General features: G+C 47.8%; 1 protein-coding gene across 2 annotated transcripts in view; it reads right to left on the reverse strand.

The window, feature by feature from the left end:
• The window catches only part of WDR63 (WD repeat domain 63), a 131,332-nt gene that overhangs the window by 85,503 nt on the left and 21,635 nt on the right, over nucleotides 1-24,194 (reverse strand). For both annotated transcript variants that reach the window (XM_029618353.1, XM_029618352.1), the window contains exons 2-4: nucleotides 21,650-21,777; nucleotides 14,095-14,136; nucleotides 7,591-7,775 (exon numbers count right to left, since the gene is read on the reverse strand). In XM_029618353.1, coding sequence (XP_029474213.1) covers nucleotides 7,591-7,775; nucleotides 14,095-14,136; nucleotides 21,650-21,761 — 339 coding nt within the window. In that variant the 5' untranslated portion in view covers nucleotides 21,762-21,777. The remainder of the gene's footprint in view (nucleotides 1-7,590; nucleotides 7,776-14,094; nucleotides 14,137-21,649; nucleotides 21,778-24,194) is intronic.

Raw genomic sequence — 24,194 nt, forward strand, 5'->3', positions numbered from 1 at the left:
GACCTCCAACATTTCATTGCTGCCTTCAGGATCATCTTTGATGCCCCAGGACACCAATTGGCCTCAGGCTCGGATCTCCTCCACCTCCATCAGGAGACTCACGCCCTCTCTGATTATGCCATCAAGTTCCGGACCTTGGCTATGGAACTCAACTGGGTTGAAGACTGTCTTCGCTCCAACTTTCTGGAGGGATTGTCGCCCTGCAGAAAAGATGAGTTAGCAGCCCATGAACTCCGAGTGGCTAGAGTCCCTCACTGATATGACTGGCCAAATTGGCCTCTGGCTGCAGGAGCATAGCTGGGGACTGCAACCTCACAGAAGATGCACAGCCACTGCCAGACATCCCCAGCTCTTATCTTCTCCATCAGAATTGCCTCTGAAGAACCGATACAACTAGGGCAAGGGTGTCTGACTCCTGAAGAGTGTCTCTGGTGCTGCCAGTCTGGGCTCTTTCTCTACTGCATTGGGTCAGACCACCTAAAAGCTCACTGTTTGGTGAGGCTGGTAAACTCTCAGACTTAGAACACAGCGGGGGGCCAACCCTAGGCCTTATCTCTCCAGCTCCTTTGTTATCCCTCCCGGTGACAATCTCTGTGGACAAAAAGGACTTTACCAGCTTGGCCCTAGTGGACTCTGGAGCAGGAGGATACTTCCACATGAAGGTCCTGGTGGACCACCTCTGGATACCCATGATCTCTTGTCCAATTCCACTAGTCCTTTGCTCCATCCATGGGGATCTGCTGCCGGGTAAAATGACCTGTAGCACAGTTCCAGTGAAATTTCGTACTGGTGCTCTCCACCCAGCTTTAATGAAGTGCATGTGTGTATGGGGTGTGAAGGGACATAAATACGTTGCAGGAGGTGGGGATTGGTGGTGTGAGTGTGTGTGCATGTGAGGCGGCATTTTTTAGGAGGGTAGTTGTAGTAGGTGTTGGGGATGTTTGTGTGAGGTTTGGGAGTGTGTGAGTGATGGAGGAGTTGGGGTATGTGGTGTAAGTTGTGTGTGTGTGTGTGTGTATGTGGAGAGAGTATAAAATGCATTTTGTTACTACACTTACAAAACACATGAGGGTAACCAGCATGGAGCAGCAGTTTCTACCATAAGAAACTTGCTGGGAAGACAGGACGGGCCATTTGTTTTTTTTCTGCCATTATTTCTAATGTTACTATGTTTGTGAATTCGGGGGTTCATAGGGTGCATTCTCCGCCCACCGTCTCACACTCTCCCCATCTTCTCTGGTATTCCTCTCTCTCTGTTAACACTCCCCTCTCTCAGCACCCCTCCTTTCTCCAGACTCAGACCCCGTCTTCCTGCTCTTGGTGGGGCTTGGGAGCCTCCACCAGCCCTTCTGCTGCCAGCGCCCCTGCTCCTCTGTCTCCTGTGCTGGCGAGACCTGGGAACCCCCACCAGCCCTTCTGCTGCCAGCGCCCCTGCTCCTCTTTCTCCTGTGCTGGCGAGACCTGGGAACCCCCACCAGCCCTTCTGCTGCCAGCGCCCCTGCTCCTCTTTCTCTTGTGCTGGCGAGACCTGGGAACCCCCGCCAGCCCTTCTGCTGCCAGCGCCCCTGCTCCTCTTTCTCCTGTGCTGGCGAGACCTGGGAACCCCCGCCAGCCCTTCTGCTGCCAGCGCCCCTGCTCCTCTTTCTCCTGTGCTGGCGAGACCTGGGAACCCCCGCCAGCCCTTCTGCTGCCAGCGCCCCTGCTCCTCTTTCTCCTGTGCTGGCGTGACCTGGGAACCCCCACCAGCCCTTCTGCTGCCAGCGCCCCTGCTCCTCTTTCTCCTGTGCTGGCGTGACCTGGGAACCCCCGCCAGCCCTTCTGCTGCCAGCGCCCCTGCTCCTCTTTCTCCTGTGCTGGCGAGACCTGGGAGCCCCCACCAGCCCTTCTGCTGCCAGCGCCCCTGCTCCTCTGTCTCCTGTGCTGGCGTGAACTGGGAGCCCCCGCCAGCCCTTCTGCTGCCAGCGCCCCTGCTCCTCTTTCTCCTGTGCTGGCGTGAACTGGGAACCCCCACCAGCCCTTCTGCTGCCAGCGCCCCTGCTCCTCTTTCTCTTCTGCTGGCGAGACCTGGGAACCCCCGCCAGCCCTTCTGCTGCCAGCGCCCCTGCTCCTCTTTCTCCTGTGCTGGCGTGACCTGGGAACCCCCGCCAGCCCTTCTGCTGCCAGCGCCCCTGCTCCTCTTTCTCTTCTGCTGGCGAGACCTGGGAACCCCCGCCAGCTCTTTCTCCTGTGCTGGCGAGACCTGGGAACCCCCGCCAGCCCTTCTGCTGCCAGCGCCCCTGCTCCTCTTTCTCCTGTGCTGGCGAGACCTGGGAACCCCCGCCAGCCCTTCTGCTGCCAGCGCCCCTGCTCCTCTTTCTCCTGTGCTGGCGAGACCTGGAACCCCCACCCGCCCTTCTGCTGCCAGCGCCCCTGCTCCTCTTTCTCTTCTGCTGGCGAGACCTGGGAACCCCCACCAGCCCTTCTGCTGCCAGCGCCCCTGCTCCCCTTTCTCCTGTGCTGGCGTGAGCTGGGAACCCTCACCAGCCCTTCTGCTGCCAGCGCCCCTGCTCCTCTTTCTCCTGTGCTGGCGAGACCTGGGAACCCCCACCAGCCCTTCTGCTGCCAGCGCCCCTGCTCCTCTTTCTCTTCTGCTGGCGAGACCTGGGAACCCCCACCAGCCCTTCTGCTGCCAGCGCCCCTGCTCCCCTTTCTCCTGTGCTGGCGAGACCTGGGAACCCCCACCAGCCCTTCTGCTGCCAGCGCCCCTGCTCCTCTTTCTCCTGTGCTGGCGAGACCTGGGAACCCTCACCAGCCCTTCTGCTGCCAGCGCCCCTGCTCCTCTTTCTCCTGTGCTGGCGAGACCTGGGAACCCCCGCCAGCCCTTCTGCTGCCAGCGCCCCTGCTCCTCTTTCTCTTCTGCTGGCGAGACCTGGGAACCCCCACCAGCCCTTCTGCTGCCAGCGCCCCTGCTCCCCTTTCTCCTGTGCTGGCGTGACCTGGGAACCCCCGCCAGCCCTTCTGCTGCCAGCGCTCCTGCTCCTCTTTCTCCTGTGCTGGTGTGACCTGGGAACCCCCACCAGCCCTTCTCCTGCCAGCGCCCCTGCTCCTCTTTCTCCTGTGCTGGCGTGAACTGGGAGCCCCCACCAGCCCTTCTGCTGCCAGCGCCCCTGCTCCTCTTTCTCCTGTGCTGGCGAGACCTGGGAACCCCCACCAGCCCTTCTGCTGCCAGCGCCCCTGCTCCTCTTTCTCCTGTGCTGGCGTGACCTGGGAACCCCCGCCAGCCCTTCTGCTGCCAGCGCCCCTGCTCCTCTTTCTCCTGTGCTGGCGAGACCTGGGAACCCCCGCCAGCCCTTCTGCTGACAGCGCCCCTGCTCCTCTTTCTCCTGTGCTGGCGAGACCTGGGAACCCCCACCAGCCCTTCTCCTGCCAGCGCCCCTGCTCCTCTTTCTCCTGTGCTGGCGTGACCTGGGAACCCCCGCCAGCCCCTCTGCTGCCAGCGCCCCTGCTCCTCTTTCTCCTGTGCTGGCGTGACCTGGGAACCCCCGCCAGCCCCTCTGCTGCCAGCGCCCCTGCTCCTCTTTCTCCTGTGCTGGCGAGACCTGGGAACCCCCGCCAGCCCTTCTCCTGCCAGCGCCCCTGCTCCTCTTTCTCCTGTGCTGGCGAGACCTGGGAACCCCCACCAGCCCTTCTGCTGCCAGCGCCCCTGCTCCTCTTTCTCTTGTGCTGGCGAGACCTGGGAACCCCCACCAGCCCTTCTGCTGCCAGCGCCCCTGCTCCTCTGTCTCCTGTGCTGGCGAGACCTGGGAACCCCCGCCAGCCCTTCTGCTGCCAGCGCCCCTGCTCCTCTTTCTCCTGTGCTGGCGAGACCTGGGAACCCCCACCAGTCCTTCTGCTGCCAGCGCCCCTGCTCCTCTTTCTCCTGTGCTGGCGAGACCTGGGAACCCCCACCAGCCCTTCTGCTGCCAGCGCCCCTGCTCCTCTGTCTCCTGTGCTGGCGAGACCTGGGAACCCCCGCCAGCCCTTCTGCTGCCAGCGCCCCTGCTCCTCTGTCTCCTGTGCTGGCGTGACCTGGGAACCCAGAGCAGCCCTTCTGCTGCCAGCGCCCCTGCTCCTCTTTCTCCTGTGCTGGCGAGACCTGGGAACCCTCACCAGCCCTTCTGCTGCCAGCGCCCCTGCTCCTCTTTTTCCTGTGCTGGCGAGACCTGGGAACCCCCGCCAGCCCTTCTGCTGCCAGCGCCCCTGCTCCTCTTTCTCTTGTGCTGGCGAGACCTGGGAACCCCCACCAGCCCTTCTGCTGCCAGCGCCCCTGCTCCTCTTTCTCCTGTGCTGGCGAGACCTGGGAACCCCCACCAGCCCTTCTGCTACCAGCGCCCCTGCTCCTCTTTCTCTTGTGCTGGCGAGACCTGGGAACCCCCACCAGCCCTTCTGCTGCCAGCACCCCTGCTCCTCTTTCTCTTGTGCTGGCGAGACCTGGGAACCCCCACCAGCCCTTCTGCTGCCAGCGCCCCTGCTCCTCTTTCTCCTGTGCTGGCGAGACCTGGGAACCCCCGCCAGCCCTTCTGCTGCCAGCGCCCCTGCTCCTCTTTCTCCTGTGCTGGCGTGACCTGGGAACCCCCGCCAGCCCCTCTGCTGCCAGCGCCCCTGCTCCTCTTTCTCCTGTGCTGGCGTGACCTGGGAACCCCCGCCAGCCCCTCTGCTGCCAGCGCCCCTGCTCCTCTTTCTCCTGTGCTGGCGAGACCTGGGAACCCCCGCCAGCCCTTCTCCTGCCAGCGCCCCTGCTCCTCTTTCTCCTGTGCTGGCGAGACCTGGGAACCCCCACCAGCCCTTCTGCTGCCAGCGCCCCTGCTCCTCTTTCTCTTGTGCTGGCGAGACCTGGGAACCCCCACCAGCCCTTCTGCTGCCAGCGCCCCTGCTCCTCTGTCTCCTGTGCTGGCGAGACCTGGGAACCCCCGCCAGCCCTTCTGCTGCCAGCGCCCCTGCTCCTCTTTCTCCTGTGCTGGCGAGACCTGGGAACCCCCACCAGTCCTTCTGCTGCCAGCGCCCCTGCTCCTCTTTCTCCTGTGCTGGCGAGACCTGGGAACCCCCACCAGCCCTTCTGCTGCCAGCGCCCCTGCTCCTCTGTCTCCTGTGCTGGCGAGACCTGGGAACCCCCACCAGCCCTTCTGCTGCCAGCGCCCCTGCTCCTCTGTCTCCTGTGCTGGCGTGACCTGGGAACCCAGAGCAGCCCTTCTGCTGCCAGCGCCCCTGCTCCTCTTTCTCCTGTGCTGGCGAGACCTGGGAACCCTCACCAGCCCTTCTGCTGCCAGCGCCCCTGCTCCTCTTTTTCCTGTGCTGGCGAGACCTGGGAACCCCCGCCAGCCCTTCTGCTGCCAGCGCCCCTGCTCCTCTTTCTCTTGTGCTGGCGAGACCTGGGAACCCCCACCAGCCCTTCTGCTGCCAGCGCCCCTGCTCCTCTTTCTCCTGTGCTGGCGAGACCTGGGAACCCCCACCAGCCCTTCTGCTGCCAGCGCCCCTGCTCCTCTTTCTCTTGTGCTGGCGAGACCTGGGAACCCCCACCAGCCCTTCTGCTGCCAGCGCCCCTGCTCCTCTTTCTCTTGTGCTGGCGAGACCTGGGAACCCCCACCAGCCCTTCTGCTGCCAGCGCCCCTGCTCCTCTTTCTCCTGTGCTGGCGAGACCTGGGAACCCCCGCCAGCCCTTCTGCTGCCAGCGCCCCTGCTCCTCTTTCTCCTGTGCTGGCGAGACCTGGGAACCCCCGCCAGCCCTTCTGCTGCCAGCGCCCCTGCTCCTCTTTCTCCTGTGCTGGGCTGACCTGGGAACCCCCGCCAGCCCTTCTGCTGCCAGCGCCCCTGCTCCTCTTTCTCCTGTGCTGGCGAGACCTGGGAACCCCCGCCAGCCCTTCTGCTGCCAGCGCCCCTGCTCCTCTTTCTCCTGTGCTGGCGAGACCTGGGAACCCCCACCAGCCCTTCTGCTGCCAGCGCCCCTGCTCCTCTGTCTCCTGTGCTGGCGAGACCTGGGAACCCCCGCCAGCCTTTCTGCTGCCAGCGCCCCTGCTCCTCTGTCTCCTGTGCTGGCGAGACCTGGGAACCCCCGCCAGCCCTTCTGCTGCCAGCGCCCCTGCTCCTCTGTCTCCTGTGCTGGCGAGACCTGGGAACCCCCACCAGCCCTTCTGCTGCCAGCGCCCCTGCTCCTCTTTCTCTTGTGCTGGCGAGACCTGGGAACCCCCACCAGCCCTTCTGCTGCCAGCGCCCCTGCTCCTCTTTCTCCTGTGCTGGCGAGACCTGGGAACCCTCACCAGCCCTTCTGCTGCCAGCGCCCCTGCTCCTCTTTTTCATGTGCTGGCGAGACCTGGGAACCCCCACCAGCCCTTCTGCTGCCAGCGCCCCTGCTCCTCTTTCTCTTGTGCTGGCGAGACCTGGGAACCCCCACCAGCCCTTCTGCTGCCAGCGCCCCTGCTCCTCTTTCTCTTGTGCTGGCGAGACCTGGGAACCCCCGCCAGCCCTTCTGCTGCCAGCGCCCCTGCTCCTCTTTCTCTTGTGCTGGCGAGACCTGGGAACCCCCACCAGCCCTTCTGCTGCCAGCGCCCCTGCTCCTCTTTCTCCTGTGCTGGCGAGACCTGGGAACCCCCGCCAGCCCTTCTGCTGCCAGCGCCCCTGCTCCTCTTTCTCCTGTGCTTGCGAGACCTGGGAACCCCCGCCAGCCCTTCTGCTGCCAGCGCCCCTGCTCCTCTTTCTCCTGTGCTTGCGAGACCTGGGAACCCCCGCCAGCCCTTCTGCTGCCAGCGCCCCTGCTCCTCTTTCTCCTGTGCTGGCCTGACCTGGGAACCCCCGCCAGCCCTTCTGCTGCCAGCGCCCCTGCTCCTCTTTCTCTTGTGCTGGCGAGACCTGGGAACCCCCACCAGCCCTTCTGCTGCCAGCGCCCCTGCTCCTCTTTCTCCTGTGCTGGCGTGACCTGGGAACCCCCGCCAGCCCTTCTGCTGCCAGCGCCCCTGCTCCTCTTTCTCCTGTGCTGGCGAGACCTGGGAACCCCCGCCAGCCCTTCTGCTGCCAGCGCCCCTGCTCCTCTTTCTCCTGTGCTGGCGTGACCTGGGAACCCCCACCAGCCCTCCTGCTGCCAGCGCCCCTGCTCCTCTTTCTCTTGTGCTGGCGAGACCTGGGATCCCCCACCAGCCCTTCTGCTATCGATGCCACTGCTCTTCTCTTTTTCTAGTGCCTGATGCTGTTGCTTCTCCCTTGCAACCTGCAGCCCCTCTCACTGCTTCGGCTGATTGTCGTGATCTGCATGCATGTACCACTCAAAGCCCCTTACAATTTTCATAATATAGAGAGAAATATTATTTTATATGCATAAAAATGTAACAAAATTAAGTAAAATAAATGCACAACCCCAGTAAACAATATTTGTGTGTTATCTTCTTACATTTCTCCCTATATCATTGCTGTGGTTAAAAAATAAACTCCGATATCCTACAACTGAATGTAGGAAAACCCAATTCTTACCTGAAAACTGGAAAAGAAATACTTTACTGCCAATAACCATAGGTGCACTTTTCTGTGTATTTGTTCAACATATGCACTATACATGGTTTGAAGTCATAATGAAATGATACCTACTGTGACCAATTTTTTAACTGGGTGAAAATCAGATATTGCAGCTCTTGTCCGTAAGTCAGAAAGTATATCTGCTTTCTTTAAAAGTTTGTATGGATTTTCCGCTGTGACATCGTCATCAATTTGACACTTAAAAATTTGTTGGGTCTGTGTGGTCAAAACAAGAGGAATAATATTTTCCGGGTGACCTAAAAAAGTGATAATAGTATCTTAGGTAGATTGTCCTGTTATTTAAAAAGCTATAGTTCTTTTTACCAGCTACAATGGGGTTGACAATCAAAAGATTATGCAATTAAATAGGCTTTTAAGTGTATAATTTTAACTGGTTAAAAATTGCCTTCTCCCCCCCCCCCCATCCAGATAAAATCTTCCTGAAACAAACTGCTGTGCGTACTGATTTAGCTGGACAAAAAATGGCCTTGATTTGGGACGAGGTCGAAGTGCACCCAGAGCATGCTTCTCAAATTAAGCAGTTTACGTGATATTCTGCACTAACTGGCCAAATTCATCCACCTAAGTATTCTGCCACAACCTAGATGCGACTAAATAACAAAAGTTAACTGGTTAAATATAGAACACAAAAGCACTACAGCAGAAAAAGACCACATGGCCTATCTAGACTGCCCATCCACTCCAACTTCTCAAGTCTACGATCCCTACCACTTTTTCAGAGTATGGAACTGGTAAACTGAACTCCAGAGATGTACCCTTACGGGCAGACTTTCAAAACGTTGCGCCCGTTAAAAATGGGGGTTAAGCGCGTGGCCGGGCCTCGCTCACATCTTCAAAGGGGCCCGGTCACAAGCCTAACCCCCTGTTATGCACCAAAGTGATGGGTGCATATAAAGTGGCGGTCCGGGGTGGGTGGGGAGGGGCGGGGCTGGAGGCGGCCGGTACAGCCTAACGGAGCAGTAAGAAACAAGATAAAATTAAAAAAGATAGGAGAAAGGGTTTAGGGGGTGGGGAGGAGAGGGGAAGGGGAAGGGAGGTTAGGGTAGGGGTTAGGGAACAGGGAATGGCCGGGATGCGTCGCCGTGTGACATTTGGTGGTCTAGCCCCCTTTGCGCGCAGCACCCGCACATACGCGCACGGATGACAAAATCTGGCGCGCATGTGCGCACGGCCCGCTGATTTTATAACATGCGCGCGCTGCCGCATGCATGTTATAAAATCATGTTATGTTTTCTGTTAAGTAACCTTTTTTCAAGTTCCTACCTTATGCATTTGTTAACAATTTTATTATAAATGTTCTCTGTATTTGACTATGGAAATATTTTTTCCTGCTTTTTCTGTTTTATGTAAACCGGTATGATTTGCATTTTAATGTAAGAATGTCGGTATATAAAAATTATAAATAAATAAATAATTAACTAGAAGACTCCAAAAGTTACATTTAGGGGCTAATTTGATACACTCTATTTTTAATCAAGACATTCCAAGAATGACAATCACATCGAAATGCTCACACGAATCAGTTAATGCAAACTATTTTGAATCTTTATTATTAAAACATTAAATGATGCATATATCAAAGCTTAAAAAGTATACATATCACTTTGCCTATCATTTTTACCATGTTAACAAGACCCCCCCTCAAACCCATTTTGAATCCCTTTCACATTCACACATCTTTTTTACCAAGCTATCAAGACCACCCCTCAAACCACATTAAATCCCCTTCACATACACAAAGGACTTGACAAACTGGACATGCAACATCAATTTTATCCCCAAAAAGGAGGGAACCATAAAAATGACAAAAAACAAACAAAACCAAAAATAGAAAAAAAAATCAAAATCAAAAACCAGAAAAGATTTAAAAATATTTAAATAAGATTCCACATGGAAAGAGCCTTTTAACCATTTGCACGCCAATCAGAGATGCCGATAATTCCCTGTGTTCACTGCAATCCTCAAAGTTGATAGACACGATAGTTGCACTTCCCATAAAGTTGAAACAAAATCTTAATGAAGCAGAATGTTGTGTAATATTAAATTCTCCTGGGCACCCAATGCAGAGCGCTAGGGACGCAAAAATTACCCATCGTGTGTCCCTTTTAGCACAGCAGCTCATTTGCCGATGGCATCGAGAGCCCAGGACAGGTGAATGTGCGCGCGTTCAAAAAAACCGTGTGCCCAGTTTCAACGCACGTTTTTTACGCGCTGATATTGCATCGGCTTGCTAGTGGATATAGATTTGCAAAAGGCAAAAAGTAAAAAAAAAAATAATAGCATAAAGTCAAATGACTATGCTTTACAAAAGTCATTTGGAATGCTGCAGTTATAATTTTTGAAAATTATCACTTGTAAATCTATAGCTCACACTTTTAGACAGGATGGATTATTACCAAGTCTAAATTTCCCTCCATTTTTCCATTCTGATTTTCCATAAATACCTCATTTAAACAGAACAGTCTGTCTTTACTGAATTAGCTCTGGGTTACAGATAAGTTAGTTCCGAATTTAGAAGATTATAGATTCTCCAGCATGAGATAGAGAAGTTGATGCTTCCTGAATTCCTACCCTTATACCCAAATGTCCCTGATCTCCCTCTTACATCTGATAGTGCCATGTGAAACCACTGGAGAGGTCTCGCACTGGCAGAAAAACGAGTATTTTTAATATTGCTTGTAAGAATCCAAACCCAGTTTGGAGGAAAGAACAGGGGTTATTGTACAGTTCTCAAAAAACAAAAATATGGCTGTAAAACCATTCATCAACTTCAGAATAAAGGAAATGTTTGGCAAGGGAGCAGAAATATGTAGAACTGGCAATCATGCTTTAGCTATCTTTAAACCTTAAGCCAGAAACCATGCTGACCACTGCTGGAAAGCTTTTAAAGCCAAATAAATAGTTGTAAGCAAACAAACTGTAATCAGTTACCATAAGAGGAGGTCAAGAAATAACTCAGGAAGGGTGTGTAGGGAAGTGTCAGAAAAAGGACTTACACACAGACAGCACTGGATTTTGAACCTGTGGCGTGGATGACGCGGCCTAGCAGGCGAACCTACAAGATCCACACCGACAGCAAGTGGACTCGCTCTTACTGGGATCGATTCTAGGGTTTCACCTATACCGGCCCCTTTTCCTGCAGGTTGAGCTTTTGATTCTAGGGGGCCGGTGGGGCTTAGGCAAGGGTCACATAAGAAGCGGTCAGAGAAAGTCTGTAGCGGGCAGCGGTCACAGCAGACAGCAAGCAGATGGTGTCCAGCTCCAGGTCGAGGTCAGGGCAGGCCTCAATCCTGCAGTGTCAAGGTCAAGGCTAAAGGTCAAGGCAGGTGGTAATCAGGCGGTGTCAAGGTCCAGGCTAAAGGTCAGCACAGATGAAAATCCAGAAGAGTAGTCAGTATCCAAGGCTGGGGTCAGAACCAATAATCAGTCAGAGGCAGACAGATGAGACTAAGGCAAGACACTGAGGGACCAGAGCACAGAGGGACCAGTAGGGTATGGTAACAACAAAGCAGGACTAAGTAACAAGAAGACGAGGCAATGAAGAGGCAAGACAAGGTGCAGACAGGCATGGAGAAGTAGCAACATACACTGCAAGGCAGGAGTACCTGTTGCTGAGGCACTAAAGAACAGGAAGGCTGGGCTTAAAAGGGCAGCCTCCTGTGATGTCATCAAGCAGCACCGCTGGGTCTTTTCCATCGCGGGGCATTCAATAGGAGCAAGAGTGCATGCAGTAGCGGCAGTGTTAGCTCAGAGCAGGAGGACCCAGCATCGGGGTGGGTCAGCGGCATCTGGAGGTGAGGGTGGCCAGTCACAGGGCTGTCCCATAGCTGGCCAATGCTATCGTACCCCCCTCCTAAGCCCCCTCCCCAAAGTTCTTGGCTTAGGCTTGCCTGGGAATCTGTGGTGGAACTCCTAGGTGAGTGGGGGGGGGGGGGGGGGGGGCTTGGATATCAGATGCTGATTCCCAAGAATTCTCTTCAGGCCCATATCCTTTCCAGGTGATGAGGTAGTAAAGTTTCAGGATCCCAAGGCCCCTCATAGGAACTCCAAGGCCGAGGTGTGAGGGAGTGTATAGTGTCTCCCTCAATCTAGCTTAAAGGACCAGGCTCAGATATCCCACCCGGTCCCCCTTAAGCTTGGACTCCCCAAGGTATCCTTGGAGGAGGGAGGAGTCCAATCCCTGAGCATAAAACCTCAGGGGGCTAGACAGGGCTCCAGGGAGCTGACGGAGTCCCAACGTATTGACTGAGGACTTATCTGTAAGATTGGTAAACTGCTTGTACTTAAAGCTTGGGGACTACCTGAGTTCAAGGAGTCTGCTCTGTTGTCTGCTGCCACTTGTGTGTCTTTAAGATCACTGTAAATAAAGAGCACTTTAAACACAGCCAGAGTTCCAGTGAGTAACGAGGCCACTGAAAGCTCGAATGCCACTTGAGGCTACAACTGGATTATCCGAGTCCTAACCTGTTTCCCACCTGGGTCATTTTAGGTTGCCCTGATCACTGGAAAACTCCTGTGGAGGGAGGGGAAAGGAAGGGGAGCTGAGGGGATCCTCTGGCTGAGGCAGTAGGCTAGGTGGAGGCCAAATTCAGGAAAAAAGGGGTGAGGAAACCACAGACATTAAAGAAGTTGGGCCCAGGAAGAGTTACTTCATGAGACAGCTGATCTCCATAATGATTGCCGTCCCCACTGAGCCAAGATTTCTCCTCCCCCCCTCACCTTCCTAGAGAAACCTACTTCAGGGCTTGCAGAGATATGCAAGACCAGTGCTAAAGAGACTCTCCCAAGCTTAGCTTCCATGGGGGTGAACCCTCTTGCCAGGGCAACAGAGACCTTTTTAGTGGACTCCCTGATGCAGGAATGTCAATAATTGATGGTGGTAGTGCTGCTACGACATGACCCACAAGCTGCCAATATATATCATTGGATCAAGTTTGCCAGTCCAGCAAAGCCACTCTCCAGAATGAACGGCTGGGGCGCCATGTGGGCAGAATACCCCCAAGCACCCCCTAAGTTCAAAAACCATGAATTGTCTTCAGTTTCCTTGAGCCCATTGTCATCCTTTTTATTTTTAAATTTTTTTTTTTTTACTTAGCTTTATTGATGCAGCAAGAAGGGCTCCCCAAGAGTTAGCCAGCCAGGCAAGGCTGCCTTCTTAACTTCTGGCTTTTGCTGCTGCCCATCAAAAAGTAGAGAAGGTGGAGAAGTTGGGAAAGAGGGAATCAGGGTGTCTGGCTACTACACTCCCCAAGAGCCAGAGGGCCAGCATAGGTAAAGGGCCACCAACTCCCCCTCCCCCACTTGGCCCTGCTCAGCTGAAGCGAAGTGATCCCTTAGGGCCATACCCCAAAAACAGACACTTCTTCCTCTAGGCAGTCACAGCTGCATGGCATCATCCATTTACCAATTGCTGAAGACAGAGAATGCTGGAGAACTGAGGCCGTATAGGGTTCTATATAGGGTGACGACAGAGCTCACGTTGTTTTCTGTCTCCATCTGCTTCCCAATTTTCTATGAGTGCTCACATCTGAAATACAACCCTGGCCCACATTTAGACTCTGGATTAGATCTTGCAAGTTCCTTCCTTTTAAACAGACATTTTCCCTGGGAAAGATCTTCCCCACATCACGTGTAGGGCCTACAAGCACTATCACAGGATACAACAACACTTCCTAGCTCTGCATGATCGGAACAGGGGAAGCTCCCAATCTGATTCGTGTTTTAATTGGGGTGAAGCTAATCAATAGAACAAAAAAATATCAGAAATTAGGATAAATATCCTTACAATCTCTAGTAAACAAATTACTAAAAACCAAAATGTACAAAATGTAAACATATAAACACAAGAATATCATTATACAATATAAAAACACAATATAAAAACTTGCTTTAACTATTCAATCAAATAAAGTCCTAATATGGCCATGATTCATCAACAGTAATGTCTACATTGGGAAATGAATGTAAAAAATGTAATAAAAGTTTAAACCAATATGAAAATATGTAGAAGATCATGCAGGAATACTTAATGTGAAAACCTGAGGATTACAGATATTTCCAATGTAGGCAGGATAAACACAGAGCCAGGTTTGTGCATCTGCTAGTGCTGTGCCTCAAATTTTTCATTTGAATTTATATTAAAGTTTATTAGAATTATAGTAAGATTTGGACATACATTTAATGGTAAATTATTACATCCTGTGCTGAAGCACTGCATGCAGATAGTGAGCTGACGTATTTATGTGAGACCATTATATAAAAATTGCATTTATACTCAGTAGTTTTGTAGAATTGTGGATATGCAGTTTTTGAACTGATTTAGATCCACTGTTTTGCTTTTAGTTATTTCAGCAAACCTTAGTGCAAGACCTTCCCTTTCTAGACACTGACCCCCAGTTAACCCATAATAGTTCTTTTTGATAAATTCTAAAAGATAATAAAATTATTCAGAGCATGAAAAAACTCCATTTAGTTATGGATGTTGAGTTTTAGACTCCCATAACAGTAAAACATTTTGAAACAAGGTAAATAATCCTGAGCAGTACTCCAACTTACCTGAGCTTACTGTAGGTTCTACAGCTTCATCAACTTTTTTACCTGAAAACATAATAAACTTACATTAAAATTAAGACTTGCCCTTGTATTAATGTGTAATTTTGTGCTTTATGAGAGAAAAATAGTCATATAGTTATCATTTGTTTATAAAGACTGCATGTAGTTTTGTGTTACCGAGAAAACAGTTTTTGCTTCATGCTTTACAGTCTCCTCCGGCCCCCACCTTTTCCCCCTAGATTCACAGAAAGTACAGCTTAGACTTCATATACATTAGTACCTCCTATAATAAGCTATCTAGGACTAGCCCGAATTCCATTATGACTCTCTTGTTCATAAGTTATTGCCCTCCTCAGGCCTTTTCTTCCAGCTGTCCAAGCTTCCAAGTTTACAGTCCTTGTTTATTGTAACTTTTGTTTTCCTTCCGAATAAAAAAAAAAAAAAGTTGTTCTGTTATAGTTCTCTATCCCTGTTCGATGTAAATCGATTTGATATGGTATTTAACCATGAAGGTCGGTATAGAAAAATGCTAAATAAATAAATAAATAAATTACTGCGCACCTGGTCAGCACATAGCTTATTAGGGAGTATTGCATATTGTTTTCTAAGAAAAGATAACACAGAAAGAAAATATAAGCTTATGGGATGTTAGGCAGCTTCCCCCAACTCCTCCTTTGCTATACTGCCCTCCTTTTCTCTAACGTGAGGCCTGTAAACTTCAAGGTCACCCAGCACAAAATGGAGATATAGCATAAACTTTACTAGTGCTGAGAGCTGAAACATCTGGCAACTACCCAGATGTGTTAGGTTTAAAGATAGTGGTCACAATATGGTGATTAGGAGCAGTAGATAAAGACAAGAAGTCTACCATCTTAGAGAACATATGCAGTAAGTTTTTCTTATCAGTAGCTTGGCAATATTTCAGGAAAGCCAAACAAAGAAATCCAAACAGCACATATCCTATTCCAAAGGACATATAACCTCAGTACAAAAAGCCTGAGACAGATTCTCTGCTGACAGCCAATTTTTACAGATAGACTGACAAATCTTGCACCAATAGGGATCTCCAGTACTGACCTGTCTCCAAACTGAGAACTTGCTTAGCTGACTCACCATTTAGGAAGGCCGGAGACTCTTTTCTAGGAAAGGTGACAGCTTCTGCTAGACTTTTGTATAGAATTATACCCATTAGTTAGGGAATTTACTCTTGCTTATTGTATATTGTTTTGTTATTTGTTTCAGATGTTCTCATAAGCAACTGTTCTGTACATATATCATACAGAAAAAAATATCTTTTCATTGTTTCTCATAAGACATAGCGATTGTTATTATTTGCTTAGTCTGTTTGAGCACAAGACAAACAGCTCATTCCAGAATCTACTATAAATGGCTACGAGGGTGGGATACTTTAAGGTTTGAGTATTTATTGGTTTTCTATTGTGACAGCCAGATTTGTTTGTTTTGGTATTGTGTAGTTTGTGTTACTGATTTTTCTAGTTATCTGCAGAATACAGGACAGACCTTAAGAAAACATACCGAGTACAGCATTTTGTGTGTATTTAAATTTAGCATCATGTGATCCCAAAAAGTGTCATTTGTTAAGAGTCCAAAAGATAGTAAGGTAGTACCAGCAGAACCACGGGGGAAATACCTTTCGGAAACCACAACAGCTTGTGGGAAAAACCCATTGGATCCTAATGTCATGGTAGATTTAAATTCTTTAGAGGATCTAGAATATTCTTTTCTCAACACCTTTGTCAGTAGAAATGAAAAACAACAGAGTTCAGCCTTACTGTGGCTGCAGTTAGACAGTGTGAAAGCATGGGCCACACGTCTCAGTGCTTTATCTTCTGCCCCATTGGCAAGCAGTGGAATGAGGAGCATGAAGCTGATTGACTTCTGAAGCTAAAAATTACTAGTGCCCTGAATAAAAAGTTACTGTGTGACAATGAACAGTTTAGTACCCAGAATGAGGCTTTAAAGTCTGAAATTTCCCGTATCCAACAGGATTGTGTATGTGTCCCCCCATCCCTTGGTGGAGGCGTCAGTCACCCAGAATGAGGTTTTAAAGTCTGAAATTTCCCGTATCCAACAGGACTGTGTATGTGCCCCCCATCCCTTGGTGGAGGCATCAGTCACCAAGGTGACTTGATAAGGAAGAGGTTGAAGGGGGGCTCCATCCCAAAGGACGCAAGGAAGCAGCCACTAGATTAGTTCCTGTTTTATCTCCTGAAAAATGTGAATTACTATGCTCGGTGGTTGAGTGAACTGATTCCACTGGGTGCATAGGCCTCACTGTAGCCTATGGATGTATAGTCAGGTCAGTGAGAAAACGTGTAGTGCTGCAGCCATGTGGCCCAAAAAAGTGACAGAAGGTTTCAAACCAACATATATAGCATTCACGCTCTGTCAAAGGGTGGGAATGCTCTCTTTTGTAATAAATCTATCCCATGCTCCAATAAATTGGATTTGTTGTGTTGGAACCAAGATGGATTCTTCAAAGTTGATTAAGAATCTGAGGTTCTGTAGTAGCTGGGGGTATGTAGGGCTTGGAATACCCTTTCTTGAGAGGATGCCGGTATTTGCCAATTGTCCAGATATGGGAATACCTGGATTCCTTGACGTCGCAGGTGGACTGCTGCCACTGCAAGACATTTGGTGAAGACCCTAGGAGCAGCTGAAAGGCTGAACAGGAATACCTTGCACTGGCAGTGAGCAGAATCCACCTTGAAGTGAAGGTAGCGCTATCACGTGAGGTGGATAGGGATGTGTGCATATGCATTCTTGAGATCCAGTGGGCACATCCAGTCTGAGGAAATTTATCATGGACTTCTCCCACTTCAGGTAGCAGTTCAGGAGTTTCTAGAATGGGTCTCAATCCTCCTGACTTCTTGGGAATTAGGAAGCAACAAGAGTAGAAGCCTTGTTTCATTTGTGAGGTTGGGACCTGCTCTATGGCTTACTGCTGGAGAAAAGCTTATACCTCCATGCAAAGAAGAGGTAATTGTGCTTGATCCAGAAGGAGAGTTCTGAGATATGGAAGGGAAGGAAGGTGAAAAAATGTACATGGTATCCATACTGTATAATTTTGAGGACCCACTTGTCTGTCATGATTTGATGCCATGCTCCCAGAAAGAATTGACTTCTGCCACCCTCTAGGTTAGGGTTCTCCAGGATATTCAAGATCAAAAACATGGATTAAAATTCCCTCTGGTAAAATCTAATTGGAGGCTGTTGATGCTGTTGTCTGTGCAACTCTAAGGGGTGGTAGACTATACTGATAAGGACGTCATTGGTAGTATGCCTCTTGTAGAAGAAGAAGGATCGTCTGGATGTGGTTGGTGGATCTGGTGCAGTGGACAAAGATTGAACTGCCACATTCTGTTCTTTTATTTGAGAAACTGTTTCTTATAGCTTTTACCCAAAAAGGTTGTCTCCTAAACAAGGGAGGTGAGTCGAGCAAAGAGTGTAATAGATGCTTCTGCGTTGCTGCATCAGGTACTGGATGCATCAATGCACCATGCTGCATCAATGGTCCATGCATTGGGTGCTTCAATGCACCATATTAACTTGATGTTCCATGTGTTGCGTGCTTTGATGCACTGTGCATTGAGGCCTTCAAAGCACCATGCGCTGAGTATTTTGATATACTGAGCATTGGGTGCATCGATGCGCCATGCACCAATGACCTCAATGCACCATGGGTCAGGTGTGTCAGTGCACCATGCACCTCTCTTTACATCTATGCATCATGCTTCAAAGAGCCAGTTTTTTTCTGCACCATTTGCACTGATACTCCATGCACTGATGGTGCTGATGCACCTCAATTCTTATGCTTCTTCAGTGCATAGGAAGACTATGCCAAATGGCACCATTTTGACTTCAACACATGGTGGCCATTTTAATTTGATCTCATGTCTGCTGCCTGCACCAGTGAGGGATCTTTGAGGAGCTTTGGCTCAACTCTCTTTCTTGCTAGGCAGAGGAATTTGCACGCCAGGATGACGATTTGCTACAACTTCTACAAGATCGACTTAGATTCTCTATTTTTGCTGCTCTAGACCGCTAAGACGTGGGAACATCCGACTACAGGCCCAGCAGTTTGCCTGATTCTGGTCAGACCCCAAGTAGCGGTAATACAGTTCATGTCCATTGGTCATGGACATCACCTGGCCACAAACACAATTTTTGAAGCTACTAACCGTGGTTTTCTTTTTCCCTGATATGATTTTAAGAGAAGAAGAGAGATAGAACATCTGTTCTTTACCTCTGTAGAAAACTTTCTTCTCTCACTTTTTTAAAAATGTTTTATAGCACTGCAAAGTGCTGTTGGGAATGTCATTGAGACAACTAGGCAACAAGAAATTAAGCAAATTTAGAGAAAAATGAAGAATTTGATAATTCTAGAAAAAATGTAAGGAGAGACAGAGTACATGTTTGTGCTTTAACTCAGACAAACAATGACTGAGGAGTCTCTTGAGGCAATGACTGCACAGGAGTTCCTGCACATGCTCAGTAAAGCTGAATGCTCACAAGCTTGGAGACTTGAGTCCATTTGGTGCCGCTGGATGACATCATCCACATATCATGCTTAATTTAGCCTGCTTATTGACTGAAAAAAATTATGTAACACTTTTTCTGTAGTAATTATATTGTTTCAGTTCTCATTTGCTCTGGGTTTAGCTTGCCTATCAAATTTTCTGGTTTGCCCAGAAAAAGGATAATTAGGTTCATGCATATTATAATTAAAGGAGATAATGTATTGCATGTTTCAAAGTGGAGACTGGTCTAAGAAGCAAAAAGGGCTTTTATTCAATTTTTTTGAGATATGCAAGGCCTCCGATTCTGTTTTTGTAACAGAATTTCAATATTTTTATTCTCTCATGGTAAAATATTTTTCTGCCAGAAATGTTTCTAAGTCCTCAATTTGGGTGATTTGAGCCCATAAATCATAACAGAAATACGAAGTCAATGCATTATCTGCCATTACAGAAATTTACAGAAATATCAACACTGTGGAAGGACCATATCAGCATAAATTATTGATTTATTAATTTTAAATAATTCACATTCCCACAAATTAAATAATTGTGTTTGATATGGTTAAAAAGCAAGCATGGTCTGGCCCAATGGCTAAATAACAGTGCTGTGTGATACTCATTCTTATTTCAAAGCCCTTATTTGTGTTTCTCTCTGTGCACCTTGTCTGTCTGGACTAGATTGCAAGCTCCAAGGAGCAGGGACTGTCAACTGTGTGCCTGGAAAGTGCTATACAAATAGCAATAATAATATTTATTTATTTATTTGTTTGTTTGTATATACCGACGTTCAAAGTATATATCACATCGGTTTACAATAAAAATAAGGTGTACAATTCAGTTAAACTAGACATAGTAAACTAAATACAAAAAATACAATAAAATTAGCATATCATAAAATAGAGTTCAATATTTATTTATTGAATATAATACCATTATTTGCTAGAGCTACAGCACAACAAATCTTTGTTCACAACCACCATTATTTAATATAATACCATGCAGAAGAACGGAGCTCCATTCCCAAACCCAGTTTCTGCTTCTCGGGCTGGCTGGGGTAGGGGATGCATCAAGGTGCAGTAGTATTCACAGCTCTGGGGGAGGGTGGGAGCCCCAGCCATTCCACTAAATAATTAAAAGGCAATGATACTTAAGCAGCCAGATTTGTGGTAGATCTTGTGGTAATGGGAGATGTGATTATAGCCTCTCACCGAGGGCTATTTCTGTGAGGGCTGGGCTAATAGGAGGCTGGAGAGGGTCAAAATTTAACACAGTAACATAGTAATGATGGCAGAAAAGAACCAAATGGTCCATCCAGTCTGCCCAGCAAGCTTCTTATGGTAGCATCTGCCGCGCTGTGCAGTTCTTCCCGAGCCTTAGGATAGCCCATAAAAATGTGCTGCTAGGAACATTTTTACTGGGTGATGAGCCTTTTTTGAAATTTCAGAAGGTGCTGGCATGTTTTGCTTATGGACTTGACCACAGAAGCTGCCCTGTGCTTTTTGTGTGCAAATCAGTACCCCAGACCGCAAAAGTCAGGGTCCACATTGGTTGTCATCTGAATCCCACCACTTCCACTCCCCTCATGCAGAAAAACACTGGGTGGTTGTGAACAAAGATTTGTTGTGCTGTAGCTCTAGCAAAGCCAGTTCCAATTTTGTTGGAAGCCCAAAAGAGGAGAAGGAAACTGCTGGGGCATAATAATAATAATTAAAAAAAAAAAAGAAATATTAAATATGGAGAGCAATTTTCAGAAGCCGATTTACAGTTTATTCTTCCTGTTCCATATCCAGGTTTTTATTATGCTTTAATGTTTCGCACTTATGCTCCTTATCTAGATATATTTTGTTACACCTCCTTTTTCATCGTCCTTTTAATCTGTAAAGTTATCTAGTTTTATGTATTGCTTCCCCAACTGTTACATGTAAACCGATGTGATGTCCCTCGAACGTCGGTATAAAAAAAGCTTCAACCAAATAAATAAATAAATAAATAAATACCATGGCAGTTTGAGAACTGCCTGTTTCTTACCTGAGTGAAAGCGTGTGAAGGAGATCAACAATGCGCAGACATTTATCCGGGCAAAAAGATGGTGGGTTTGGGGGCATGGTTATGTTTTAGGAAGGGAAAAATACATGTAGATTAGATTTTCAAATCTACACAGCTGCTTGGAAAGGAAAAACAGGTGCAAATCAGCATCACCATTTTATTCATACCTCACCTTCCCATGCAAAGTGATCAAGGCGACTTACAACATCCTTGGACCAGGCAGTATGGGAATTATTTTAAATAAATATCAGCTTACAATCCATCAAGGACATAACATCTTTATCTTTATTAAAGATTTATTCATTGCTTACATGGTTAGACACTAAGCGATTTACATAGGTAGAAAATAAACCTTGTGTTAAATTAAGTTCACAGACATAACACAAATTCAAGAAACAAAATAAAACCTTGCACTAACGCAAGGTCAAATCATTATATAACAAAACTCTGTGTATACTTTTTTTCCCCCAAGGCAATTTTCAAGGGGAAAGTATGCTTATGCTTTCCCTTTAAGAACTGGTGCAAAGCTTGGGGGAGAAAAACGCCTCTGGAGTTTGCATCCATGCATCTACTTCTTGTCTTTTAGAGGAGACCTTGCGTTTATGACAAATTGTATAAAGGTGATAGGTTTTCCAAAACATATACTTTAGAAGAGTGCTTTTCCAGCCAGTCCTCAGGACACAATTCACAATTCAGGTTTACAGAAGATCTACAATGAATATGCCTCCATTGTATGCAAATCCATATCATGCATATTTATTTATTTATTTAGATTTATAATTCCACTTTTCACACTTTTTTTTTAAATTTGTTGTGGATGTCCTGAAAACCTGACTGACTAGGTAGGTGTGCCCCGAGGATTGGGCTGAGGACTCCTGCTCCAGGAAAATTTCTTTGGGCACTGCTTGTAATGCAGAACAGTTCACAGACACAACTGCACACCCTTTCCATGTTACTAGTACTATGCTGACCTTTTTTCTTGCCACCTTCAGTGCTTTGTTTTTTCCCTTTACCCTTTGGTTTCTTTGCTGAGCCTTTAGAGCCTGGAGAAATGGACCTAGAAGACTCTGGGTCACTGGACATGTCTTCAGATTTCAACCTGTAAGAAAACACAGCAGTAAGAAAAATGTTTATGGAACGTTATTAAAATGTTACATTGTTTCCAGGTTTAATGCTAATGCACAAAAGATTCAAGACAGAGACAGCCTCAGTTGTTGCAAATCCCATTGTCCCATAATCACTGTAGATTCTGTTATCAAGAGAGTTTTTACATAAACCTAGAATAGGAGAAATCTTTTTGAAAACAGGTCCCTGGATCAATAATGAATGAATCACTTTATCTAAATCACAATCAGTTAGAACAGGAATGTATTGAATTGCATTCTAAGAATACCCGTAAGCCTGTAAATCATGAACCATTTGTCAATCTACAATTAAGTGCAATATGGGAAAAACTGTAAAGGCTTAAATGTGAATTTTCAAAGCATTCTGTGTATAAAAATTAGCATATACATGCATAAAGAGCATGAACTCACAAATATGCGATTCTGTAAACCTCAAACATGCACGCGTAAGAAAGGGTTCGTGTGGAAATATGCACCTGTAAAAAAAAGGGCGGTCTAGCAGCATTTCAGGTCAGGGCCAACATTTACACATCTAAGTTGCTTTTTTATGAGAGTTATGCGTGCGGATTTGGCAGCTTATTCATATATATTTACAGCCACTCTAGGGTAACTGCTATTAAATGCCTTTATTGTGAAGCACTGACTGGGTGGGAGGTCTGGGTGAACTTGGGGGTGGGGGTGGGGGAGGGAAGAGTTTAGGCTGAAGAACCAGGAGGCTCTCGATGACCTAGAGAAGGACTGGGAGAACTGGTGGACTAACTGGTAAAAATGGTATAACCGGATATTCAGCAGCTGCCACTTCTCTGGCAAAGTAGCGTTTGGATGTCTATCCCCACCGTGATGGCAAATCTAGTAACCCAGTTAAAACAAAGATTTTCACAAGAGGTCCAAGTCCTTCACAAACAAATAACTCTTTGAAATAAGGCTAGAAATATATGCTTTTAACGACATCAAACTACTTTTTGAATTGTAAGGATAAAGCAGACAGCTGGGACCTTCCCTTCTGCCACTCAGTAAGGACAGGCAGTATAGAACAAGAGAAGGCAATCTATTTCAGCAGCACCACCTTGTGGAAAACAGGAAATATTGCATCTACCTTAGAGGCATTCATTTCACAATATATTTTTTATTGGAACAGATTATTTTTGAAAGGACAAAAAGAATTACAATAGGATTTGAAAACTACATGAGAACAAATAGCAAAACAGTTCTTCTCTAGAGATTTTATTTGCTTTTGTTTGCTTTTTAAATGTAGTTGATTAACTGTTTTAAATATAAATCTAGCTTTTTTTTATTTTCGACTATTAAAAAAGTATCTGAAGCTTTCCACTGCAAAAATCTTCTGTAACCAAATCAATGGTATAACATTTCTTTTTTTAAAGATCAATACTAACCATGCTGTGTCTTGAATGCAAATTATTAAATTTTGGCTCCTTATTAATATCTAGCACAGTGTTTCCCAGCCAGTGTTCCATGGCACACTGGTGTGCTTTTGGTCTCGATCAAGCGAGCCATGGAAAAATTACCACTGCCTGATGCTCAGATCCAGACCAACACCTAACAGGAGTCATCAGTGGTATCTTTTAAACATGTAGGAGCTTCTTCTTGACAGCATGTGTAATTATTCCTGCCTCTCCTGCCCAGCTACAGCATGAGGTATGGAGTGTAGTAATTAATGACTACCAGGCAGGGAATGGATAGCCAGCACACACAGCACCTCCTCTTCTTCCACCCCCTGAGCATATGCCTTTGAATCCTTCCAGGCTGATTGAGACAGGGAGAGGGTACTGGGCGCTGGCGGTGACAAATTCTGATTGTTGGGAGCAGCAGCAGCAGCAATAGAGGAGCTCTGGCAGCCAAGGTTATCTACCCGAGGCAGCTGCTTGCACTCTGCAGACTTGTAAACAGAGGGAACTGGCTCGTTGCGACAAGTTCGTGTGTGTGTCTACTGCCTCTCTCGCTTTATTTTAAAATTTGGAAGACAGACTTGTGGAGCAGCTCATCTTTTGACTGTACAAGTCCTCTCCATGTCAGCAGTGCCTGCCCCGTGGAGGCTGGTGTGCCATACAACATCTTTGTTAATGTAGGTGTGCCTTGGGCTTGAAAAGTTTGGGAAGCACTGCTCCATGACACGGGAAATGTGAAACGACTGATTTCTACTACTTGTGCCATTCTTCTTCTTCTTCTTTTTTTTTTTTTATAATCTTTTTAAAAGAAAACTTTGGGTACAGATCAGCAACTTGCAAGCCAAAGAAAGACTAAAGAAACTAAAACTGTAAGGTATCATCAAGACACTTAATCAGGGTTATCAGATGTCCCAGCATTGTAGAAAACCCAGCAAGGCTCCAAACTTTATTCACCTTCCAGTAATCCAAACGTTTGTCACTTATGC

The sequence above is a fragment of the Rhinatrema bivittatum genome, chromosome 10 (assembly GCF_901001135.1).
Source record: "Rhinatrema bivittatum chromosome 10, aRhiBiv1.1, whole genome shotgun sequence".
Taxonomy (NCBI): domain Eukaryota; kingdom Metazoa; phylum Chordata; class Amphibia; order Gymnophiona; family Rhinatrematidae; genus Rhinatrema; species Rhinatrema bivittatum.